General features: G+C 38.3%; 1 protein-coding gene across 1 annotated transcript in view; it reads left to right on the forward strand.

The window, feature by feature from the left end:
* SLC2A9 (solute carrier family 2 member 9) overlaps window positions 1-26,169 on the forward strand; it is an 85,389-nt gene that overhangs the window by 18,825 nt on the left and 40,395 nt on the right. The window contains exons 7-8 of the mRNA XM_027736280.2: window positions 13,632-13,764; window positions 22,994-23,181. Coding sequence (XP_027592081.1) covers window positions 13,632-13,764; window positions 22,994-23,181 — 321 coding nt within the window. The remainder of the gene's footprint in view (window positions 1-13,631; window positions 13,765-22,993; window positions 23,182-26,169) is intronic.

The raw sequence follows: 26,169 nt of genomic DNA on the forward strand, positions 1-26,169 counted from the left end.
AATGCAGCGTGGAGGAAATATCTGTATCCTCTCACAGTGAAACCTGAACTCAGAATCCCTTCTGACAGCCAGCAGAAGTAGTAAACTGTTGAAAAGTGAGGAGGGCTTTTCCTCCTCTATCCATCCAAACTCAGCTCCTTTGTAAATACACAATATCATCCTCCCTGACACTTTTATTTTTGTTTGACCAACTCTCTTATTCTGTCCCTTTATCCTGTTAAGCCCTCCTGCAGACAAACAGTTTGATGCAATATACCCTTTATTGAATTATAGTTTTCTCCTCTGTCCCCTCCAAAGCAACAAACTTTAGAAAAAATCTTTAAATGGCTTTTACTGACCTTCCTTGGTGGCTTCTACAGAGCTGCCTTCTCTTGCTTTGGAAGTTAGTCTGTTGGAAATGAATGTATGAAATGTCAAGAGGCCAATCAGATTGTTTAGAATATATGTCAGCCCTAATGTAGTAGGTGGGGTTTTTTTATTTGGTTTTTTTGGGGTGTTGGTTTTTTTTTTAAACATGCATGCACTTTTAAAGGTGAGGTGTCATGTGAATTCTTTTTCCCTCTTAGGTCTTTGGGATATTTCGAATAGGAAATACTTATTCCTTTGTTTCAGCTCATTCTTGCTGTTTTTATTTCTCACCTTCCTTTCATCCCCATTGTTGCTGCTACCAAATTATGGAGATTGCTTCTACAACCTGCTTTAGTATGAAGTTAATTAATATTACGCTATTAAAGATAGACATTAATTAATTTATGTAAGAAGAAATACACTTTATCCGTAGAATTAGTTCTTTTCAAGATAGATAACATCAGCATGTTGGCTGATGTGAATTAGCGTATTTCCAGAAAAATTATTGGAAGCAGCTTGAATTTTCTAGTTGGGAATGTGGGTGTATTTTTCCTTTTATCTCTGTTGGTTTCGGTCAAGCCAGGATTTTATTAACTAGCTTTATGTGGTTCCCATTGAACCTCCCTCAGTGGGACGTAGTTTTTGTTTTGTTGCTCTGTGGTTGTTTGTTGGTTTCCTATCAGAATTTGTTGTAAATAATAATAGTTACAAATTCATGTCTTCTGTCATGATTTCGTAAGAGTTTTCTCTTGAGCTCTGTCATTTATTTATCACTTGTAAATTGAGCAAATATCTAAGAGATTATTAACTGTAGTATCTAAGCAGTGGTGGTTTTGAAGAAAGGAGGGACAAAACCAGAGTTGGGCATCTTGCCAGAAGAGATTTGTTGGAAGAGGAGTGGACATGAGCAGTGCTTTCAGCATGGCTGGGGTTCTGTCTTGTAAGAGCAGGTAACAGCAACATTGCTTGTGTGGTCAAGTAGAGGGAAGGGAGACAAACTGACTGCACCATGTAAACACAAGGAAGAGAACTGCAGAAGGAATAGAGTGACTTAATCTTAAGGGCAATATGGTTACAAGAATGACTTTTATAATAATTGTGTGAATAATTGCATGCAGAAATTCATCAGAGTGATGTTTGGAACAGACTCCCAGCTGAAGTAGCTTGAGCAGAAAATTTAACTTTTAAATTGGAGCTTGATGCATTCTTGTGGATTATATGAGGTTGTTGCCTTCAGTGGTTCTGTAGAAGTCTCTTCACAGAAAAGGGAAGTGTTTGTGTCAGCAGGGGGGCATAGTGTTAACAAGCATTTATTAACAACCTAAGCGATTACTTCCTCTCTTATCAAATACAAAAGTGCTGCTTTAAATGTGGAATTATGATAAAAATAGCTCTGAAGCTCTGAGTGTTACTTGAGGCAAAAAAAATTAAATCCAATAATGGCAGTAAAATCCAAATACAGGCATTCTTTTAGATTCTGAATATATAGACTTTTATCCTATTTGTCTCCAAAGGTACTAATTTTAGAGTACCAAGTCTGAAGAATGTTCTCCTTTAGCATGCAATGCTTAGCAAGAGTGATTATCTGAAGGAGAAAAGCTGGAGCTGTGACAGTGCTGCAGTGACTTGATATTCTTTCTTTCTTTCCACTGCCTTAATTCCCTCACATACAAATATCCCAGCAGTGCTTTTTATTCAAGATTCTGATTCTTGTAGGCCATAACTTATGGAAAACTATATCTGCTATGTCTCCACTGAGGTTTGGTAAATTACACAGTCATAAAGCCAGCTGGTGATCAGAGCACAGAGCATGACAACTTTACATGCTGGTGACCTGCTTCTCTCCACCATGCTGACTGCTGAGAGCTGAGTGCTTGTTTTCATGTGCTAGCATCTTGATTTAGTGTTCTGTAAGCCAGAGTTCTTAATTCTTCAAGATGCCATGGCAACTATAAATGACAACTTGGTGCAGGCCCACAGGTGTGCAGAGATGTTGTCTGCTGTAATGTGAGCACCAAATTATTGCTACTGGCTACAGGATTATTTAATTTTTGGTTGTATTGCGTGTGCAGTTTTCCATGTATCTGACTGAAGGAAAAAACAGACATTAAGATAAGGAGGTCTCAGATCTGTCAACTCTTCAAACACTGCCCTTCAGGTGTTTCCATTCTCTCTGTTTCTATGATTCTACAATTGAATCACCCAGCCCATTTTTCCTAAAAGATTGATCCCTGCAAAGCAAAGACCAGTGCATTGTCAAATTCAGTTTTGAAAGTTCAAATTTACACTTACTGTCTTGGGGGAATATTATCTGGCCTGATTATGGCAGATACATGTAACTCTAGGTATCATTCTATCTCATCCAGTTTCTCCTGCATGTAATGTCCTGCTCTACAGGTTTTCCTTAGCATGAAAACATCTTTTAAATTTTATAAACCACAAGACTATCTCTTCTATTGGTTCATTTGTTTAATGAAGGTAGGCTTTAATCTTTCCTTAAATGATAGAGGATTTAGTTTATGAATACTTTTTCAGTAGTTACAATGTTCATATTTTTTAATATACCTAGAGCCTCAGTATCTCTTTCATCTGTGTATAGATACAAGAAAGGGGAGAAAAAAAAATGTTATGGTATGTGTATGTATTCAGGGCAGGTAAAGCTGAAACTGTTGCCTGTTGCCAGGTTTTCCTCAGACTTCTGCTTTGAGCCCCCTTTCCTGTGCGTGGTGTGTAAAGCTTTGCCAAGCTGCAGTTGTTTTCTCTGGAGCTGGCCCCAGTGGTTGGCTGGCTCTGGCTGCTTCTCTGACCAAACAGCTGTTTGCCATAGGTAGGCCAACAGAAAAATAGAATTTTTTAGCTTTACTTCAGCAACCCTATTTTATGGACTTCAAGTGTTTCTAGGTAATGCACCCAGGAGCTTGTCTAACTACATTGTTGCACTGTTTCACAGTGGATAGCATGTCATCCTAAAAACCCTGCTTTGCTTGCATCCTAAGACTTACTGAATAAACCCTAATACTGCTGTAAGTGTTTCCGGGGGGAAAAAAAAGTAGTGTAAACAGAAAACATAAAATTCCTGGTGTGTCCATCTCCTGAATGTTGCAAGTTGTTTTGGTCACTCTGTTTTAAAGGGTCAAGCAATACAAGATACAGAAGGGAGTAGCAATTATCAGAGGTGGGAAGTGGCTTATTGAGGAGAAGTCAGGGTTAAACAGTTCTTATGGGTAACCCCATGCTGGGGAAACACTCAAAGCAATGAAAAACAAAGTACACCTGAGAAGACTCAGAATTTGCCTTAAAGTGACATGTTGTCTTTTCTAGACTTTTCTCAATCTTTCTTTAAATACATTTGGAATTTATTATGTTGCAAAACTTTGTGTAAGTGGTTATGGTTATGAACTGTGTTAATTAGACATTGTCTTTGTCATAGAAGGAACATGAATTCATTTTAAATTACACTTTTTTTGAGGATTTTGAACAGCTTTAATACAGCTTTAATACATATCTGGCTAGAAATTACCTGTTTTTAAAAAAAGGAGTTAGCTGGAAATAGGTCCGTGACATATGGTGGCAATGACCAAACTGTCCTCCACACAACTGATTATTTTAGCAAAGAAATTCTGTTACTGATATAAATATCAAAATCAATTTCTGCAGTAAATTGAGCTAAATTTGGAAAGGGAAAATGAACTTCATAGACACTGTACTATGTATCTAATAAGGAAGCATTTCTGTGATTAGTCCCTTTCAAGTTAGTTCTTTACATGAGTGGACCTTGCAAAGAAATATTTGTGATTTTTTTAAAAAACATCAACTAAAAACTTCTGTAGGTACTGTGTTAGACTCTAATTTTTCTTAACAGACCTCTTAGAAATGATGTGTTTAATGTGATAGATAGTTGTGTATTTGGGAATGTTTATATAGGAATTTCTCATTTTGCTTTATCACATTCTTTTAAAAGTACTCCTTCACTTGCACTAAAATAGACAGTGATGGAATAGGTAGTTCTACAGCCTGTGCAGTTGAAGGCTGTTCTGGAAAAAGCTTTGATTTTACTTGTCAAAGCTTCATTTTCAGTGTGATATTTCCCTTTTTTTCTTTTTTTCACCTGATCTTTCTTCCTAGGACTCTTGACTCTGATACAAAGATTCCTTAAGAACTGTCAGCAAATTACAGATGAATAAAGAAAGGAATTCAGAATTGCTGTAGGGACCTGCAGCCTGCAGGTGGACACCAAAGACAAAATGGTCTGTTGGAGATGTGCTTGAAATGAATCTTACACATTAGCATGATAACACAAAGCATGAATCAGCCATTTTCCTTACATTTTTCTGTGAGCTATTTTCTTCTGCATGTTTATCTTCCCCTTGAGCCACGATACTGATTATAGTTATTCTTCTTTCAAAATATGAGTGATAATTTATTTCAGAGTATAGAACAGAGAGCTCTTGTGGCAATGAGACAGGTGAACTCTTGCAGCTGTATGGAGGATCTTGGAAATCAAAGCAGCTTATGCCTTATACTGTTTACAGAATATAAAAAGGTGTTTGTAACTTCCATTAGAGTAGGACAAATGCATCTACTAGTTTAGCATTTCCCAGGATCACTTGAATTCCTGAAGTGTCCTGTTTGTGATAATTTCAAACATCTGGCTACATTTTAGGATATACATTGCTAGTTCTGAGTAAAATCTTAAGAGAAAAAGTTAGTGTAGGACATGGGAAAAATAAACTAGGAATTTGGCTTATCAGTTCTGTTCCCCATTTTTTTTGTGTTTTTTTTTTTGATCAGGATTTGATCAGGATTTGCCTAAGTTTATAGCAAGACTTTGAGAAGGTGGTTTCAACTACTCCTGGAAACTATTCTACTATTGAGTCAGACTTGCAAAAGGTGGCTCCAAGTTACCCTGGTCCCTACCAATTCACTGGACTACTGAGCTTGTACAGTGTTTCTTAAGAGCATAGAAGCAAAGCTGCTTTATATTCTTTTAGTAAAATGCAAAACTCTTCCCTGAAGAGTGTTTTAAAACTTCTGCTAAGGATACAGGAGACATGTTGGTGCTTGTAGGTGTCTGCTCAAAACCAGAAGGGGATGATGATGATATCTGCTAAGAATTGCTCAGAAAAACAGCTTCTGAATGACAATCTTAAAAAAACAAACAAAAAACCACCAAAATAAAACAAAAAACCCCCACCAAACAAAAACCAAACCAATCAACAAACAAACAAAAAAAACCCCCTCAAACAAACCCAGAAACAGAACAGGAAAATGTTTTGGTGCTTATGCAGATATTGACCAATTTCAGCAGGTGGTTGTATGACTTTCTGAGCCTGGATTGATTGTGTGTGTCTTGATGGAAACCTGCCTGCACTTCCTGCAAACTGGTACTAGGCCTGCCAATTAAGAATTGCTTGAGGTAGCAGTTTTGAAGATGGCAATCTTTTTTAAGATATTTTCTGTGTTTCTTTCTTTTCTTGCTGTGGGAAATTTCCTTCCTCTTTTCACAGTAACATATTAGGCACTAAGTTCCTTGTTGCTGAAGCAATTTCCATGTCATTTATCAAGGTACTTGCGCTTCATACAAGCTGTGAGTTGTTGATCAGGGGCTTGAAGGTTACCTCACCCAAGGGTTAGTGGATGCAGCCAAGGGAAGATGCCATGCACACAGCCTTGGTTGTGCTGATAAAGGTGCAGAAACACTGCCAGGACCTTCTAGATTGTTGCATATTCATAGTTCAGTAGTACCCACAGGAAGAGCTCTACTCTGTTACACCAGCCCTGTTGGTGGGTTGTGGTAGGTGTTGATGTGTTTCTAATGGACACGTTAAGTGAGGTATTTTGTTAATATCTGCTGTGGATCAGCAGAGATTATGTATTTACTGGAGATTATTAATTAACTTTTTACTGGTTCCCCAAGACAGACACAGCAGTATTTATTCATCCCTTTTCTGTACAGAACTCATTAAGCAAAGCTTGGGAAAACAGATGTGTGTCTTCATATTTGCAAATGAGTTTCAGTCCATTAAAGTTGTGCTGTGAGACTTCAATTCCTGTTAACAACACATGGCTGATTGGCCATATGTAATATTGATATACTGCAGTTTTGCATTTGGGAAGGAGAACATCCTGCAGGAGAGGATTTGTCTGAATGTGGAAATGAAAGTGTGGTTATAGAAGAAAGAGCACTATGGAGATAGATATATATATATATATTTAGACTTCAAGCTGAACAAAAGACTTTATGGCAGATATTTGGATGCAAGTTAATAATCAGTGAGGACTGCTTTCTCATAGACAGCTGAAACAGTGCTCATATGACTCTTAAGTTTTCTACGTAGCTGTACTCTGCTTAATTAGGTCAGCTGGAAAAGCAGTAGATAAGCTTTCACGGAAAGATGTCCTTCAACAGATCTGAAGGAAAAAAAGACATCAAAATGTTGTGGAAGTTGATAGCAATTGCTTGTAATTTGTCATGCAGCTTTCTCCTGGTCCACTGAAGCATAGTTAAAATGTGTAATTAAACTTAGAGCATTTGTTTATACTAATATTTAAACTATGACTTTCTGCTTCTTTGTCAGACTTAAAAAGGTGAGCTTTTTCATTTATTGTAGCTGACCTAATAACAGGCAACATCTGTCTATGAACCTTATCTTACCCTGTGTTTGTTGAACTCTGCTTCAAAAGATTATGAGTAAGGGAATGCTGTAAAGTTGCCTATCTCCTTAGTACTTTTTATCTGATAATATTATGGATCTATTATTAAGCAATAAATCTAAAATTATTTGACCTGTGGTTTCCTGACTGTGTTTCACTCACTGGGGAGATAACTACCATTTAAACCTTTTTCTGGATGATTAAGATTTCATTTTTAATTTCTATTGTACTTTGTAAAATTGACCATTATTGCAAATTCATGTCCTAAGATGTAAATTTGTCCCTTACAATTGGATACTAATGCTGTAGTAAATTGGTCAAGCATTGTACTATAGCATGCAGTCTATTTAGTGTTTTGGGTATATTTTCTAGACCTGCGTTTCTTAGTTTGCTTTTGAAATTGCTGGCAAAGGGAAAAATCAGGAGGTATATTCTTGATTAGTATAGTGAGGGTTTTTTTCAAACTTGAAGGAAATGTCAAATTAAAATGAGTTGTGTTTTTTTTTTTTAATCTAAACAAGAGTTGTTGCCATGAAAAAAGATTAAATATTCAACTATATCAGTTGTTTTTAAATCAAGAAACATGCTTTGGGTATTTTTATGATTACTTGTTTGTTTGTTTTTCTTAACCTTGATATACTGTAGTCTTTTATAACTTCAGTTTGACAAAATATAATCACATAAAAAAAGATTTGCTTCTAATGCAATTTCTAGATGACCTGGAACATTTTTCTTCACCTCCTGCTGCAGCCCCAGAAGGATGCAGGTCTCTGGAGTTGTATGTGTCGCATCTGTTAGTCCCATGGGGACATTAAAGGTGCCTGAGGATATCAGAATGACACTATACGCTCATTTGAGAAACTGAATCTCCTCAATTTTTTTAATTTACTATTTTGTATTTTATTATTTATGGAAGCTAACCTGAGTCTACATGCATTGCTGAAAGGAAACTTTGTCAGGAATTTTACCTAGCTCCAACCCTCCAATATTTCTTTCTAAAGAAGCTCAAGTATAAATGCTGGCTGCTGCTAACTATTTGAAAGCCTATTGTTTCCCACTGCTTTTCTCTGAAATTTTCACTTTTCTTGGAAATGAATAAACAGCGAAGACAAATTGCGCCATGTAAGCGTGGAGTAAAAAGCTAGTTGTTACTCCAATAAAAAGTTGGACCAAAAACATCTCAGAAACTGGTAACAGATACTTTAATTCTCCCTCTCAGAATGTACAACGTGATCTAACATGCATTGTAATGAACGGAAAATCATGGCACTCAGATGCCAGCCACTTTCAAGGCTGTTTTAAGTCCTGATTCAAAGGTAGTTTTACTTAATAGCAAAAACCTCCCACTGACTTCTGTGAATTTTACATTAGACTTGTACAGCCTCAAGTCTGGTGTCTTTCTGTACTGTTTAATACCTGGGAAGATACCGAGACTTGAGTAATCTTGTTGTCAGAGCTATACCTGTAGTAGTGACATATAAAAATAAATATCCATGTGGGTGCAGAACAGAGGCAGAATGCACATATTATCTGGGTTGCCTATGTTTTAGATGAGAAAGTAAGCAATTTGTAACAATGCTACTGAAACACATTTTGTCAAAGGGGGTAACAGGAATGGTCATGCAAAGAGAAAAGGGTGTCCGGCAGGGGCGTAACTGTGAGATTAGTGTCCTTTGCAGCCAGAGGAGGTTGTAGAGCAGTGTTTGGAGTGGTACAAGGTAAGATGAAGGTAGTTGTTCTGCACCTTACTTGAGTAGCTGGTCTGAAGCCTGAGTTATGAAAGTACCCTTTTCTCAGCTGCCTCATGATCATCACCACTGTGCCATACTCTTGACTCAAGGAAGAAAAGACAGTTCTAATGCTAAGAAATTAGTTCCATCTCAGTGCTTTTTCAGTCCTTGGCCCCAGGCCAGTGTGATTGTCCTTTACTTTTAGGAGTACTTTATGTGGCATGGTAACAGATTAACAGAGAAATGCTGAACTTGTGCAGTCTTCTCAGCTTTGCACACCCAAGTAAGTTTATTCAGTTTGTTCTGAGCAGGGATGTGATTTTTTTTTTGTGCAAAATGAAATATTTCTGATATAACTAGTTTTCGTGCCAAGTGTCTGTGAGAGAGGACAAAATTCAATTACTTGAATAAAGACACATAATATCATTTTGATGCCCATGGGTGCCAGTCCCTGTGGGGACTGGCAGATGTGACGCAGAATATCAGATCTACAGTATCCTTCTGTAGCCACAGCAAGAGGTGAGGCAAGATGCTTCAGGACATCTAGAAATTAGACTAGATGTAATTCTTTTTATCTGTGCCTGTGATTTTAAATGTGTTCCTGCTTCTTAAAGAAACATAAAAATGAAGAAACTTCCAAATCACTATTTCCTGGCTATTTCCAGTATCTTGCATTGGATGCCAGAGGCTTTTGTCTCTTTGCTCCCCCCATGTGAAATGGGTAAAACTTGTAATTTTACACGAGAAAGGTATTAGAAAAGGTCATTGCTGTTTATAAAGTGTTCAGCATTGTAGTAAGCCCATCACAACTAAACTGAAAGAGCAGAGGTTTAGAATAGATGTTAGGAAGAAATTCTTTGCTATGAGAGTGGTGAGACACTGGAACAGGCTGCCTAGAGAAGCTGTGGATGTCCTGTCCCTGGAAGTGTTCAAGGCCAGGTTGGATGGGGCTTTGAGTAACCTGATCTAGTGAAAAGTGCTCCTGCCCACGGCAAGGCAGTGGAATTCAGTGATTTTTGTCCCTTCCAACCCAAGTCATTCTATGTTTCTGGGAAATTATTTAGAGAGAGACAGAGAGAGTAGAGCCTGTCAAAGTTGTGTATTTCCTTACTGAGTCTTTTTGATCCTGTCATCCATCTCATACTGGGATATTTAATTTGCCTCATTAGATCTTTCAAAAAACATATGTCCATGTCCAGAGCAGTACAGCACTTCTTCCCACCTCTGTTGCATGACCCTGTGAACAATTCATTTCTCCCTGTTAAAATTCATCTATATATATTGTTAACCTCTTCTGTGTTGCCAGTCTTCAAATCTTATAAAAATCTTCCTAATTGCTGAAAATATTAAATGTCACTGGTGCTTAAATCAGTCATTGAGCTTGATATGGACCAGTAATTCAGCTGTCAGCAGTGCCTGTTGACATTTCCCCATACCAGTTTCTCTTCCACCTTTTGATGGCTACAGTAAATTCCATCTTCTCTACTTTAGCTGATGATTTTGTGGCATGGTAACATTTGCTTTACTGTATTCCAGTACAGCTTAATCTTGTCTCATTTGCAGTTGATAAATCCATGTCATGCTTTACCTACCCCACTCCCCACCAACATTCTATATCTGCAGGTTTGCACTTTATTATGTCAACCTTTGAATGAGTCTACGGTTGTCAAACTTGCTCTACTATTTAACTGTCTTCTGTTAATACATCAAAACCAGGGTTTTCATGCTCCAGCCTAAGCAAATATCCATAATGTGACAGTTTAAAATTAAAATTTTACCATCTTGACATGTTGTTTGTACCAATTCTGAGCAGGTGATAAATCAGATCTCCTGTAATTAAAATGTTTAATGCTCTTTTAAGTTTTTTCCTGAGATAAAATGGGATGTAGTTGTTTTCATTTCTCTCAGCAGTGCCTGTGTGCTTCTTCTTCTTACTGCTGACAACTGAGGTAAAGTGTTAATGTGTCTTCTAAGTCACACCTGCACTGTCTTTTGCTTGTCTTATTACTGCTTCTGGGCATTGTCCCAGTTTATGTCCTGTCCTAACCTTTCTAAAGAGGTTATGAAACCCTCCTTCTCCCTGCTTCTTTTTGTTCTCTTTATAGGGTCTAATTCAGCCTGATTTTCAGCAATTTTTAATTAAGCTTTTAAATTTTTTTTAGTCCTACTATTTCTTTTCTGTAGTGGAATGAAGAATTTGAACTTGGATAATGTAAATTAAGAAAAAAACAAGTAGAACACAGTTCCGTAGCACTGAATAGGCATCACCTGAATTTTAAAATGGATAGAGAAGTTTCCCTTGACTTCAGTGACTTACTGATCAACTCATGCCTGCAATGGCAAATGGGACCATATTTATGAGTGTTTACCTTAAGGTTTTAGAAGTTAGCATGATAAAAAGTAAAACAGAAATCATTCATAGAAGAAATGAAGGAAACTTGGTGTCTTATGTGGTGAAAATAAATGGCTTTTCATTATACTGGTATTTATTGTAAAGGGTAAGTACAGGGTGTTGTTCATAACTTTTTCAAAATAATGCTTTCAGAAAAGTTTTTGAGAGAATGTGACCAACTGATAAACCACACACTACAGGAGACTTTAAAAGAAGTTTAAGCTTATTCCAAGGAAGTCTCCGTAGGTTGGCAGAATGCTAATAATAACAGTATACAAAGAATACTTTTTCCTTTTTCCTTTAAGAAACATTCTTGACATTGTGGAAAAAAAACTACAGAAAATATGATGTGCTGATCAAGAGTAAGATTTTTATCTGGAAGTATTGTCAAAAATTCTTGTACAGTACATAACAAATGTGTTTATATTACAGGAAATTACTCCAGGCAGACATGGAACGAAGCTGCCTGTTTTCCTCAGTTATTCTTGACAAACCAGTACCCACTTTGTTTTTGTGATTATTGACCGTTCTTAAAGTTATAACTTTAGTTTAGTTTCCTAGTTTTTAAAATAAGATACAGGCTTATTTGTTTATAAACAGAGTGTTCACCTGTATTGGGTAAAGTTCTCCACTCAACTGCATTGGAAAAAGAAGAAAAAAGGAATTAAGAGTGTCTTGAAGTCTTCATGGTAATAGAGGCTCTTAGGATAACTGATTACCTCAAGCTTTAATTTGTTTGCAAAACACCCTTTCTCAAGTTGTTTTCCTATCCCAGGAGATTTTTTAAAAAAAAAACACCTCTATCACTTAAAGGGCAAGTGAAAAGTTTGATTAGGAAATACCCCACATATTCTTCCCAGGAATTATTCGGTTATCTTGGGCCCCATTTCAGATTTGGGCATGGATTACATCTCATACTACGCAAAAAAAATTTCATGTTGGCATTCAGTTAGAACAGAAGATATCTGAAGAACATGGACAGATTGAGGACCTCTCTGTAGAAGAAAATAATAATGCTGACACCTTGCTCCTTAAGTGCTTGAACGAATCCTGTTTTGAGAGTAAGCCCAAAGAACCAGATGAGCTCTCTGCTGTCTTTCCCAGCCTATTCCTGAAAAAACTTGGGTCAAGTTACCCTCTATAGCTGGTTTTAAGAATGCATTTGAGGATGTTAACAACTTTGTTTCAGTTGATATAAAAAAAAATTATCAAAGTCAAGTTGTATCTGAAATCTGCTAGCAGTCAAGTAGATTCACATCAATAGTATTGGATAATGCAGCACCTTGTGCTCTATATCTGCACAGCAGTGATGCTCTGGAAGTTTAAAATGCCTGGCTTCCACATGGGGGACTTGCCAGAGAGTGTTCATCAGTGCTTTGCATTGGTGGGGGTACTGCAGATGCCTCTGGTGTTTCAGGTCCTTGCTGGAGACTTCCAGCAGGTTATTTGCAAGTCAGTAGAAAAAATTCTTTCTGTTTCACGGACTTTGGAAAAGGACTGTCAGTGTTTCATGTAAATATCTGAGGTAGGCTAGCTAATTCAGAGTGGGAAACAGTACAATGTACTATTCTTAGTTATACTACTCTAAAACCGAAGGATTTCTTTAAGGTCCTGTGATTTTGGGCAGAAGAATAGATGAAACCTGTTTTTTATTCTTAAATTAGCATGGGAGCCAGCTTAGGAGATGGAATCATTGGCTGTAAGAGAAAGCATTCATAAATATCACCTCACAACAGCTAGCCAGATATTGTTTTTCTTGTAAAATTTATAACTTAGCTGTCCTTTGCTCTAATCGTGTTGAACTGCATGTGTTGTCTTTTCTGAACATATATGAAAACCGCCCAACTATGTGTCAGTTGTTCCTGCAAGGCAAATGTTGTGTTTCATCAAGTAGATGTTTGTGGTGAGACCTGAGACCACCTTGGTTTGTTCCCAGAAGCTGTGAAATGCTGAAAAGTCACTGCCTGCCTTTTGAACCACAAAACTGTGCTAAACTGCAGCTTAGCTCAAGTGTTATCAACATTTTAGATCGATTAGTTTAGAGAAAGAGACAATGTGAAGGTATATGTAACTATATGAAAAGAGTTTTATAGGGTTTCTTTAAAGCTTATGGTTGTGTGTGTGTATGACTTGCAGAATATATGAGTATATATAATATTTTTATCTGTATAATTGTTGATGCTGATGGAAAGGAAAATATCCTATATATTGCTGGGTTTTTTTCACAACTTTCCTGTATCTCTCTTTTCATTCTTATTCGGTTGATGGCTGGAATTCTGCCTTCCTCGGCCCTTGAGTAAGATGATGTGAGGGGGAGGTGTTCAAACCGCTTACTAAGCTCAGGAAGAACACATCACTCTGATCACTGATATGTTGAATGATGAAAAATTGCAGTGTTTCCCACTGAAGCTGATTTTCTTCCTAGTATCACTATGGGAGAGTTTAGACAAAGAGACCACGTGAAGGTATATGTGACTATACTGACTTATGTTTGTATCTGTTTGCAGGAATCTCGGTGGCCTTACTTATTTGGAGCAATCGCTTTTCCTTCATTGATACAAGTCGTGATTCTGCCTTTTCTTCCTGAAAGTCCTCGTTACCTCCTACTTGAAAAGCATAACACAAGTGAGGCAGAAAAAGGTATGACATGTTACTTTCTTTCAACAAAGGCTGTTTGTTAAAGGAGTGCAGGCTGGACATATCTGATTCTGATATCACACTAAAAGCAGAATATTCTAATTGGAGAGATTCTCTTGGCAATAATTTTTCTCACCTTTTTTGTTTGTCTCTGTATGCGTAAACATAACTGTTACTTTGAAGTTTTTATAAATTAAATTCTCCAACAAACTAACCTATATAGCATTATATGTGGTGATACAGACCTAACCAAATCATCCTGCTGCTGTGCGTCAGCCACCATACACAGGGGTCATTTGGGAGTGAAAGGCGGTTTCAGTTGTTGTGACTCTCCCTTATCTACAGTCTTTGCAGTTTGATTAATAAAAACACAGTTCCTACTTTTTTTTCCAAGTATTTGACCTTGTGCTTCTGTAACTCAATAACCTTCGTAGATCTAATAAAAACCTCATACATCTGTTTAACTGAAAATTTCCAGTGCTTCCATGTTACTTCTGTTTCACAGACACAGACCAGAATATTTTGTTCTTACTTTAGGTTCTGGGTATAAAACAATTTGCTTGTGTGATCACAGCTACTGTATTCTCTGCCCCAGTAAATTTACTATGGTCCCAATACAGCTGAGAGAGTGTTGAAAATTTGTTCTTGCTTATTATAGGGACACATTAAAAACAGGAATGTACAAAGAAGGACAGTCTGATTATAATACCAAAATATCAAATGTAACTGTTTTACAAATTATTCCTAAAAACTTCATTTGAATGTAACCCTTAACATTTTCAGTCATAAACTAGTTGCTTGCAAAATTACTTGCAAAGTGTGAATCAACACCTGAAATATAAATTTAATAATCTTTTAGCATAAAATTAATGCAACTCTATCCTGTTTCTTTTCTTATTAAATTAAAAACTGGCCTCTTTTGTTCTGATGAGTGCTCTGAAAAAGAAATGGTGCACTAATGAAGGGACTCCCACATTATTTCAGTTTGATGTTGAATGAAGAACTCAGTGATTATTGGAGCCTCAGACATTTGGAGATACAGTTCAGTGCTTAAAAAAATAGCACAAAAGCAACAAGGCTTTGGGGACAGTTCTTTAGCTTTACAGAGTTAGTAGAGATTTGAGGAGACAGAGAACAGCTTTTCCAGGGACCGTGAAGGAAAGTGCCGGCCTGCCAGCAGTGGTCAGAGTGCCCAGCAGGGAAGCAGGACCCAGAGTGGGGCTGGCTGTTTGGTAATTTCTGTAGCACCATGGCTGGGCTGAGAAGAAATGCCTTTGGGTGCCAAGTTTAAACTGGCTGATATCTGCCTGATAAAACTGTAGATGTATTTTCAGAGCTATGGTTGGCAAAGAGTCTGCATCTGCAATGCTATTGCATAATGTCACACTTGTTATGAGGAACTATTGCAACTCCTGCTACAGTACCTGGAAATCTCAGCACTGACAGTGAAACTGGGCCTCTCATAGGTAGAGTTTAAAAGTTGTAAAAAAAATGGCAGTAAAATAACACCACTTGCCTTGAAATTCACACCATTTACTGTTGCTGTTAATGGACCAACTGCAGTCTGGGATGTTTTCAGCATACGTGTTCTAAAAATAATTTGAAAGATAATACAGAGGTATTGGAGGTAGGTTTTGAAGTAGGAGGCAGTAGGAGAGCAGTTACCCCTGCTGTATTTGGTAGTTGAAGGAAAATGAGCTTTGGCTTGCTGATCAGGAGAGGATGGCTTTCATAAGCCACCTTAAAGACTACAAATTTAGATAGTCTGAGAAAAATGAAAAGACTGATACAAAAAACCTTTTCAAAGTAACTGCTTGTCAATAGAAGCTTTTGGATTTGATTAATTCCAGAATAAAAAAACCAGTACTGAGATATGTTGTAGTACAGAGTGAAACTCATTTTGAGTGTAGTCTACAGCAGAATTCACAAAATAGGAGAGTGAATCAACAATTAAGACAAATCATCTGGATGTTTGCATTACCAACAGAAATGAGGGAGGAAAAGTCTAAGTATTAGGGAGACTAGAGGAGATATGAGTTATTAAAATGCCCTTCTGCTTGTAAGTCATATAATGACAAAGCAGTATTCTCCATTTTAATGATGACTACAGTAAAGCTCTTGAATTATTTGCCTCTTAGCTTAAATCTGCATATTAATATCGGAAATATGCAACTCTTTCTTCTGACTAAATCCCCTTTCTTTCCCCTAATGGATCAAGGCTATTCATGCAAATGTATTTTTCACTGTGGATTATACCTTGTTAGAGAAATATAAAACTGTTATTTGTAAAAGGTCTGCTGTATCTAATGCAGATGAAATACTCTAAAATGTGCATCTATGTCAAAGCTCCTAAAATGGAGCTGACAACATTAATCTTCTTAATTGTTTTGGAGCAATAACATCCAGTGGGATAATGTGGGTCATTGAGTTTCCACAAAGTTTTGCTCCTGCTTTGATCCCCCCCTTTTTCTTCTCAGTCTCAGGAAAGAGCCAGACTATAACTACCGAAATACAAGTGGTCTTTTCTGGCAGATGTCTTTAAGGGGAAAATAACAGACTGGAAGGAGGAGAAGGACCAAAATGTGTTGTGTAAGCAATGAAAAAAAATGAAGAGGTGCAGTTAGAGCAGGAAGCATCATGTGTGAGCATAAACCACAAACCAATGAGAGAAGCTGCTCTGTGAACACAGGAGTAGTGTGGCCTCAGCTGAGCGGTGTCTCCTGCCCTCTGGTAGCAGGGATTTACCAGGTGTCCTCCTACCCCCTTTACAGCAGTGCAGTTGGTGCACGCTGTGGGCAGCTGAGCCGATGTCTGGCCCATCAGCCACACAGATGCCGTGTTCGACTTGTGGTTGCTGTCAAAAGCAGCCTTAACAGCTGAGCTTGGCTCATCTTCCTAGGGGTCATCATCCTTTATCTGAACCCCTGAGACCAAAAGGAGCGGAACTCTCCCTCATATTTCTGTCTTCCTGCTGAATGTGGGAGAACTGATTTATGTGTTGTGGGAGGAGAAAAGTTAACTGGAGCAACGCGTAATCTATAAACCTGCTTTGCTCAAGAAGCTAAAAGTCTGGTAATGGAGAGAGGGTACAAGCATCCCAGCTCTACTCCCAGGTCTCATAACTACTATTCCCCTCCCTTGGTAAGAAAAGGGAGGCAAATGCCTAGCATTTAACTGGTGTGATCCTTCTTCATAATGCTGACTGGACAGCAAAGAAGAAATGGGTATTTAAGTGCTTGAAGAGAAGGGCTTTAGAAGGAGATTATGGGAAGGAAGAGTAGCAGGGATAGAAACAGGAAGAAAAGGAAAAACTTACTGCTATAGTTACATCAGTAATTTCCCATCCAAGCTCTAGTAGCTGCCTTTTAGTTGCATGGCAAGTGCACCCCTGACCTGTGACTGTCGCAATGATGTAATATAAATAAAATCAGTAATAGTCATGTGATAAAATGGAACACTTTTTATGACTAACAACGTTTGTTATAAACACTTTCAAGTGGAGAGCCGAAACACTTTCAAGTGGAGAGCCGAGGTGTCTCTTTTGAAGTATACTGTTACAAGGAGGAAACCTACATTTTCTATGCAGCTACAGGAGCAGGTCTTGTCAATCAAAAATCGAATTCAGCTGACATCCCAGCTTGCTAGAGAACAAGAATATTGTTATGTCAAATAACTTAGATAAAATGTCATGGTAACATCTGTTGGTGACATGCAAAATCTGTTCATCTGGTACGTTCAGTCATACATTATAAACCCTGTGGTTATGAAAGAAGCATTACAATAGGTATAACAAGAAGTGTAGATTTAAATTCTTAGAAAGATGGATTAGAGTTGATACCTTCTCACATGATAAGAGAGCAATGCCATTCTTGATTTAAGAAAGCAGGCAGCTAATTTTTTACAAAACCCCTCGTGGGACATGGACAGGAGCGATATTAAAACCAAATTCATACCAGCAACAAGTTACTGCAAATTCAGTAAATTATTAAAATGAACTGTTTATGACTGACGACAAAGACATATACAATTTATTTTTGTTTATCTGTGGATTTTGTATGTCTGTAAGCATTATAAACTATTCTTATTGGAAAGGAAGAGACAGCTGTGACTCCTACACTTGCTGGCTTATGGTATAGGTTCCGTCTCAGATGGTTACTGACTGCCAAAAGCTGGAGTGCTTGTGGTGTGTCTGATTTGTTTCTAAACTTTTCTTAAAATTCCTGTCTTTTACAAAAGATATTTGGTTCACTGGACTTTAATACAACTCTGTTTACCAGCTGTTGTGTTATTTTAGGGTGGCATGTGGATAGTTTGTTTTACCTGTACATCTTAGCTAGTTTTGGGTGAACCTGAACAGGCCTATTGATAGTCTCTGAAACCAGACATACGAAAAAGGTAAAGATGCAGTCCTTAACTCGATGATAACTCATAGAAGATATGTGTGTTCTTTTCTTAGAAGAGGAAGGAGGTGACAAATGGGAAAAGCCTAAAGTTTTTTGCTTGCAGTTATATTTACTGAGATTTAATCTTAAATTTTGCTATGCTACATGCTAGTAGATAATAAATATTTTGCTAGATTTAAATAGCATTATTACGTTTAAATCTCTCCTAGCAAGATACATCTCAATTATTCTTCTGGCTATCCAGTACTCTAATGAAATTAGTTATATGTGAAAATAACTAGTTTTTTTCATTTTATCAATTATTTTTGTGTTGACATGGAGTTATGACAGGGAAATTTCTACAGTCAATTCAAAAGCATTGAGGTTGGGTGAACCCCATATGTCTACTGCTGCTCAGAACAGCAGCCAGCTTTATAACAGTGTGACACTGTGTTTAATATACTTAATCAGCAAGGAAGTGAAAGTGAATGCGTCCATGGGAAACAGATGACAATAATACTCATGCAGCTTATTTGTATTATTTTTGTTTGTTTTTAAAGACATAAGCCCAAACTACCTGTGACCGCTTCTCTCTTTTTCTGCCTCCTCTTGCCTGAGGCTGGCTCTATTCTCTAAACCATGCAGTAGCATTTTGATCCACTAAAATTTCTTCTCAAAGTTTACGTGCTAATTCTGTCTGTAGGATAACAACTGCTTTTTTGCACAATCCTGGAAGTGCTGCAGTGGAAAAAGCATTCTCCATGTAGCTGAGTTCTTGAGTGCCCATCTTCAGTTAATTTAAAGGACTGATTGGTTTTAAAGATGGTATTGACTGATTTTGTTCAGATCTTTGAACCGCTTTCAAATGCTTCACCTTCACTTAGCCAAGAAGAAAAAAAACTAGTGGTGTAAAAGGAAGTGTAAAGTTTCCCCTTGACTGGAACCATCCACTTGTTTTGCTGTTTATAAAGACAGCATCCCAAGATTCGAAAGCTGAGCATCTAGAACCTTCCGATCAAAGGGAATTAAATAGAAATCTGGGAAAGGTCTAAAAGTTGCTAGAACTTCAACTCCTTAGATGGCTTTAAGTGCTACATGAAAATAGGTCTTCCCTATAGAGACAAGCAGACAGTCACGGAGGGAAATGAGTCATTGCAGCAAGGAGAGGAACGACTGCCGTGCTTCTCAGTGACAGCAATGCAGGGGTTTAGAATGTAAAATGAATAAACTGAACATCATACATTGAAAGACCTTTGAGTTTTCCCATCTCCCTGCTAATGCAGAATTTATTTCCACATTAGTTATGAGATTCTTACGGTACTGAAAACTGGTAATGGAAGAAAATTAAAGATATAGCAGGAAAATGTTTTTCCAAGCAGACTGGGTACCGTCTACTCAAAACTGTGTATGTATAGCAAAACATTTTCTTAGCTTTTCTTGATTTGTTGGTAATTTCAGCAAAGCTTTTGATACTCTCTCACAGGATCCTTCTGGACAAAGTGTCCAACCCACAGCTGGATAAACACATCATGTGGTGGGTGAGCAATTGGCTCATGGGTCGAGCACAGAGGATTATAGGGAATGGGGTAACATCACACTGGCCACCTGTCACTAGTGGGGTTCCACAGGGCTCCATCCTGGGCCTTGTGTTCTTCAAATCTTCATAAATGACTTGGAGGCAGGACTGGAAGGGATACTAAGCAAATTTGCAGATGACACAAAACTGGGAGGAGCTGTTGACTCCCTCAAAATCAGGGAGGCCCCACAGAGAGATCTCGACAAATTAGAAGATTAGGCAATCACCAACTATAGGAAGTTCAACAAGAGAAAGTGCCAGATTCTGCACCTGGAATGGGGCAACCCTGGATGTTTGTACAGACATGGTAATGAGATGCTGGAAAGCAGTGCCACAGAAAGGGACTTGGGGGTCCTAGTCAGTGGCAAGTTGAATATGAGTCAGCAGTGCCCTGACAGTCAGGAGGGCCAACCGTGTCCTGGGGGAATTAGGAAAACCTTTGCCAACCAGTCAAGGGAGGGGATTGTCCTGCTCTGCTCTGCACTGGGTCATCCTCACCTTGAATATTGTGTGCAGTTTTGGGCACTGCAATATAAGAAAGGTATTAAACTCTTAGAGAGTGTCCAGAGGAGGGTAATGAGGATGATGAAGGGCCTTGAGGGGAAGCCATATGAGGAGTGACTGAAGGCACTTGGTCTGTTCAGCCTGGGGAAGAGGAAACTGAGGGGAGACCTCATTGTGAGGGTAAGAGGAGGGGCAGGCACTGATCTCTTCTCTGTGGTGATCAGTGACAGGATCCAAGGGAATGGCCTGAAGTTGTGTCAGGGGAGGTTTAGGTTGGATATTAGAAAAAGGTTCTTCACCCAGAGGGCGGTTGGGCACTGGAACAGGATCCCCAGGGAAGTGGTCACAGCACCAAGCCTGGCAGAGTTCGAGAATTTTTTGGATGATACTCTCAGGCACATGGTGTGACTCTTGGGGATGGTCCTGGAGCCAGGCCAGGAGTTGGACTCAGTGATCCTTGTGGTCCCTTCCAACTTGTCATGTTCTGTGATTCTGTGAATTTTAAGTATCCATCAAAGTTGCCTAGTGGCATCTCTTGACTTAATGCCACAGAGGGAAGAAAAAGAAATCTGGTGTCTATCTTCTTCCTGCCTTGTACTTGGTAATTTTGGAAATTGCAGGTTTTTGCTTCCTGGTCCCTGTAGAAATACAGCAAGCTCCCTTGTGCAGAAAAGACAGATTGCTTTCTTTTTACTTGACTGCACCTATATTTTTGACTTGTGTGCCCTAAAGTAATGCTGAAAATTCCAAGGACAGAAAAAATAAAGAAATTTGTGCACTGACCTAGTTTACACTGATAAACCAGATGCTTAAAAATCTGAGAGAATCTTTTCAAAGAAGAGTATGGTGATATATGTCTGGTTGCTTGCATCTTTACTTGAGCTTTTCTTAATCAGTGGTCTAACAGTACTGAGGAAAGTGTAATTTAAGCACAAGACATTTATTTTATCATACCATACCATAGACACACGTTCTATTTTTACATTTCCTAACACTGTCTTTACATACATCACACTCATTTTAATGAGTGCTTAGCATGTTATTTATTAAAAAACAGGCAGTGTCATAAGGACAAAACTGCAGCTTAAAATCTGGGTTCTGAGATCCGAATTTGTTAACTCATTTGTGATTGTAGAGTCTGCGTGCAAAGATAAATCTTGTGCTGTTTCTGAGGAATTTAAAAATTCTGACCTCTCCTGTCACTGGAGAGAAACTGGTTATCACAATATATGAATGTTATGAATTGACTCAACACCCAGAGGTGGTTCGTCCCTCGAAAAAACCCATCCTTCTTGTTAAGCAGTCACATAGGGCCCATTAAAATGCATTAGAAGCGCTAAGTGCCTCAGAAAATCTTGGCCCAGAGCACAAGTTAGTTCCCTGTGCCACCAGACTGGGGGCCAGGCAGCATGTGCAGTGTTGTGCATTCACCAAAGTGGCAGAGAGGGGTGCTCCAGAGTGGCCACTGGTTCATTTGTGTGACCTATCCCTCAGAACTTTGAAATGCCACTAATTGGCCTTTTCACCTACTGGGTAAATTTAAAATTTTGTAACTTCAAAACCTAAATAGAGTCTGGACATTTTAACCATGACTAGTCAGCTTCTTTGGCTTTCTTGACCATCCAGGTGTTTTTTATGATCCAAAAGGATATAAACTTACTAAAAAATGTGGTCATTTATTTATATGCAGTGTTATGCAAAGCTGTGGATAAAAAAAATTCATTTGGCTCTTAGGAGAACTTAATTAACTTATTCATTTAATAAAAAAGACAATTTTAAGTGACCTGCTGAGTAAGGGATTGTTTTGAGAGTTAGCATCCTACTGGGTTGCAAAGCCTTGTTGCAGAGGTATATGTAACAGAATTGTTTCTCTGCAGTCGTTGTGAGATGATGAGTATTTTAACCATCTCTTAAAAATCCAACCCCTGGGGTATGTTGATGAGATTGAGACAAAATATCAGCATATAGAGTATCTTTAAAACAAAGCTGGTGGAGATACACCACATGCATTAGGAGGTATCTGTTTGTAGTACACCTAGGAGGAGGTGTGAGATGGAAAGCTTTTATTTTTCACAGCGGAAGGATATCTCAATAAGTCATTGATGTGCAATATTAAATGCTATGTTTCTAGGGAGATGGGGGTTAGTTGGTTGGTTACATTTGCCATGTAAATTTGCTCCTGTGTCTCCAGCATTGACAAATAGAAAGTCTTGAACTGCTTTGGGTAATTCTTTCTAATATTAATCGTCTTGACATCTTGAATTCTTGTCTATATGCTAGTAAAAACCAGAAGTAACATGAAGAATAATAGCTCTTTCTTTCAAATGTCTGCCTTTTCTTGGTTTACCAGACTTTCATAAGTTTTTACATCTTGCTGCTTCTCTGTCCAATCTATCTCAGCTATATTGTTAGGCGGCAAAAGTAGCCAAGTCAAATAATGTTTGGAGCTGCTTTGGTATTAATGTTTTTTTCAAATTACACAAGGTTTTCACTCTGCACTGGACCTTAGGCTATATTATATATGAAATAACATGGGAGATCTTGTAGGGAAACAAATAATTTATATTCTTATTGCAGTTTCTGAGACCAATTGCAGGGATGAGCTAGATTGTGCCCAGAGCAGAATGATATTGTTGGCAGAAGAATAATTAGGTTGTAGCCCATGTATGTCTCCTGTTTGTGTAACACATTTCCATCTCGAAGAAACAAGTCTGTTATAAACGCACCCAGTACCAAGTGTCTGGCCTAAAGCATATTCCTCTCTTTGTAGCATTTCAGAGATTCCTTGGGAAAGATGATGTTTCTCATGAAATAGAAGAAGTTTTGGCAGAGTCTCGAGTCCAAAGAAACACCAAGTTAGTGTCGATACTTCAGCTCCTGAGAACCCGTGCTGTGCGATGGCAGGTGGTTACCGTGGTCGTCACCATGGGCTGCTACCAGCTCTGTGGGCTAAATGCTGTAAGTGTCCTTCAGGCCATGGCATCTCCTGGGATGCTTCTTTCCTTTAATACAAGGTTTGGACTATACCATTCAGGAACCTCTGACTTTCATTTCTTGGCTCTTTCTTACTAGTAGTGATTCTGTGACCGTAGCACATGGGAAGGTCCACAGAGATCTGTATTGTTCAGACTTTTTTTTTTTTTTTTGGATCAAAAAAAGCATGAGAGAAGCCATATTGTGTTAACTTAGAAATAATACATGAAAAGGTAGCACAGCAAAGAAAGTGTGCACAGCTTTCACTTCTGATACTCAAATTCTCTGTTTCTGGTCTGATATGCCCCATGTTTATCCATAGTCTTTTCAGTAGACATTTCAGCTTTCGTTGGTTCAGTTCTGTACTTATAGAAGTCAGCAAAAGTTCCTGTAAGTGATTTTAAGAGGTTGCATTGCATGTTTGATTTCGTTGTTGCTTCAGTATTCCTGTCTTGGAAAGTGGAGGAAGAGAGGAAAAAGACATTAAACAGTCAATAGGGAATCCTACTGACTATTAACGTGTCAGAGGCTAATGGATATCAGAAGTCTCCTTTTACATCTGTCTGAGCCTATTTTACCAGTTATGAGAGGGTCACAGGACAGTTTACTTTGGAAGATCCCTTCATCTGGTCCAAGCCCTTGCTCAGAGCAGGAGCGACTTCAGTGTCAGCTCAACGCTTTGTGCAGTTAAGTTTTAAACATGTTAAAGGGTGAAGAGTCCACAACCTCCCTGAGCAACCTGTACCAGGTGTCTACACCACTTACACAGTGAAAAACAGTTTCTTTATTTCCAGCCAGAGCTATCCTTGCTGCAGCATGTTCTCATGAAGCACCTCAAAGAAAAAGGGTTTTTTGTCATAGTTCAAATGTGCTACTTGCTCATATGCATGAAAGGCAATATTATCGCTGCTGCAAGGACCTCTCACTGTGGCTCCACAGCTATTTTTTTCCCCAGGGCTAATTACTGTATATGCTTTTGTATCTATAAGCACTAGTTCAGGCTTATCTCAGGTATACAGCTATATCTCATAGTCTTAATACTCCAAATACAGTGTAATTTGTCCAAGATCACTTAAAAGATTCATGCAATTAGAACTCTGGTGTCTAAAAGTTTTTTACAAAATGCTAGAAGGGAATTAGAAGATTTTTTCATTATGCGGGGTGAACTATAATAACAAATGTATAGGTGGTGTTTTCTTCTAATGGTAGGGTTTCAGAGCTAATGACAGGCTATTTTATTCCTCATTGTGGATACTTTTTTTGAGAAAAGAAACAGTTACCTTGTCATCCAGTCTTTTTAAGACTTATCAATGTATAAGTGAAATAAAATGACACTTATAGTAAGAAACAGACTGTTCAAATAATGAAGCAGCTAAATTTTCAGAGGAAATAAAAGAGTTTTGTGACTTCAAGGATCCTTAATAGATGACAGAAATTGTCCAGTATTCTGTGGCAGAACAAAGCCGCGCTCTCATAGCTTGACTGGGGGCATGGGAGAATAGTGAGACATATCCAGTCTGAAACAGATGCCAGAGTTGTTTAAAAGTGGCACTGGGTGGCCACTTTCTGAAAACATGCCTCAGAAAAACTCTGTGTCAGAAAACCTGTGTGTTGAGTTGGCTATTTCAAGTCTTACCTTTTTTATTATTACTTTGTTTCTCCTCCTGCGCAATACCACTAAACATGAAATAGTTGTTAGTAATAGTTAATGGTAAAACCAAGCAAATCATGAGAGGTCAAGAGAAATAGCTGGACCAGTCGATTAAGAGAACAGGCTTCAACAGCTTGTCTCTTCTGCTTGGGTTTCCTGACTGATCTTGCTCAAGTCACCTGAAACTCCAAGATTAGAGGACAGGCCCAGGTGTGACAAATATTGCAGATCCTGGGTCTTAGTTTGCCTGAGTGCATCTGAACCAACCTGCTGGGTGTGAGCCAGCATCAGCCAGGTTTAACTGGCAGTGAACACCCCTTCTCACTCATCGCTCCCATCATTTGCTTTGTCTGTAGTGCCCTGTTAGGCAGTCTGGTCTTTTTCACAACTACCATCTGGACAGGGCATATGGGAAAGCTGGAATTCTTTCAGGCGAGAATCTCAGGTCGTTCTCCAGGGAAATTGCCAGCTGTAATCATCCTGCTGGTATCTGAGAAACTTGCTTCCTTTTAAGGCTTTTGCTTTAAATAAAAGTTTGTTTTGATTAAAAACAGTACATTTGTTGGTTTCCACACGGAACAGAAACCACAGTGAAGTTCTGATCATAATAATGTTTTCAATTCTAACAAAATACCAGACAGTCTGACCTACATTGACATAAATAAATTATTTTGTATTAGTCTCTTTTCATCTGATAACATTTATCTGATATATGTAAGCCATAATAAATTCATTTATCTTCTACCATTTTATCCCAGTTCTAAAGAAGTAAAACTATAGTGAAGTTTTCACCGGTTTATCCTTTTCACCGGCTGCATATTACTTTAAGGGAGTCATTCCCAAAGTGGGATCCCTAGGCTTCTGTAGGATCTCCCCTTAAGGCAGAGGGCTGTATTTCAAGTAGAAAGAAATTATGCTGGGGATGGATCTGAGTAGCAATGCATGTTTTCACTATTCAAAAGATGTACCACAGTGTGCTCTTCACAGTTGGTGTGGAGAATAACTGGCACCAGGTAGGGCAGGAAGAGGTGAGTATGCAGTGTGCCACACTGCATCTCTGTTGTTGCCCATCTAGTTTTTGAACCTTCTGCACCATTTTCAATAGCTCTTTCACTCCAAAACTTTTAGCCTAATCATTAGCTAATTTTGTTAGCTAATGAAATCATTAGCTGACAAAAAGCATGTTAGAAAAATAACTTAAGTGAAAGTAGAAAAGTCATCTTTAGCCTAGTAAGTTTGCCAATGTATTTCCCTTTTCAATGATACACAAGCTGAAAAACATTCACTTTTTAGTTTTCGAATGTGTCCATTTTGTTAATTTT

Source organism: Pipra filicauda, unplaced genomic scaffold (assembly GCF_003945595.2).
Source record: "Pipra filicauda isolate LSUMZ 115617 unplaced genomic scaffold, ASM394559v2 scaffold43_size3849885_pilon, whole genome shotgun sequence".
NCBI lineage: Eukaryota > Metazoa > Chordata > Aves > Passeriformes > Pipridae > Pipra > Pipra filicauda.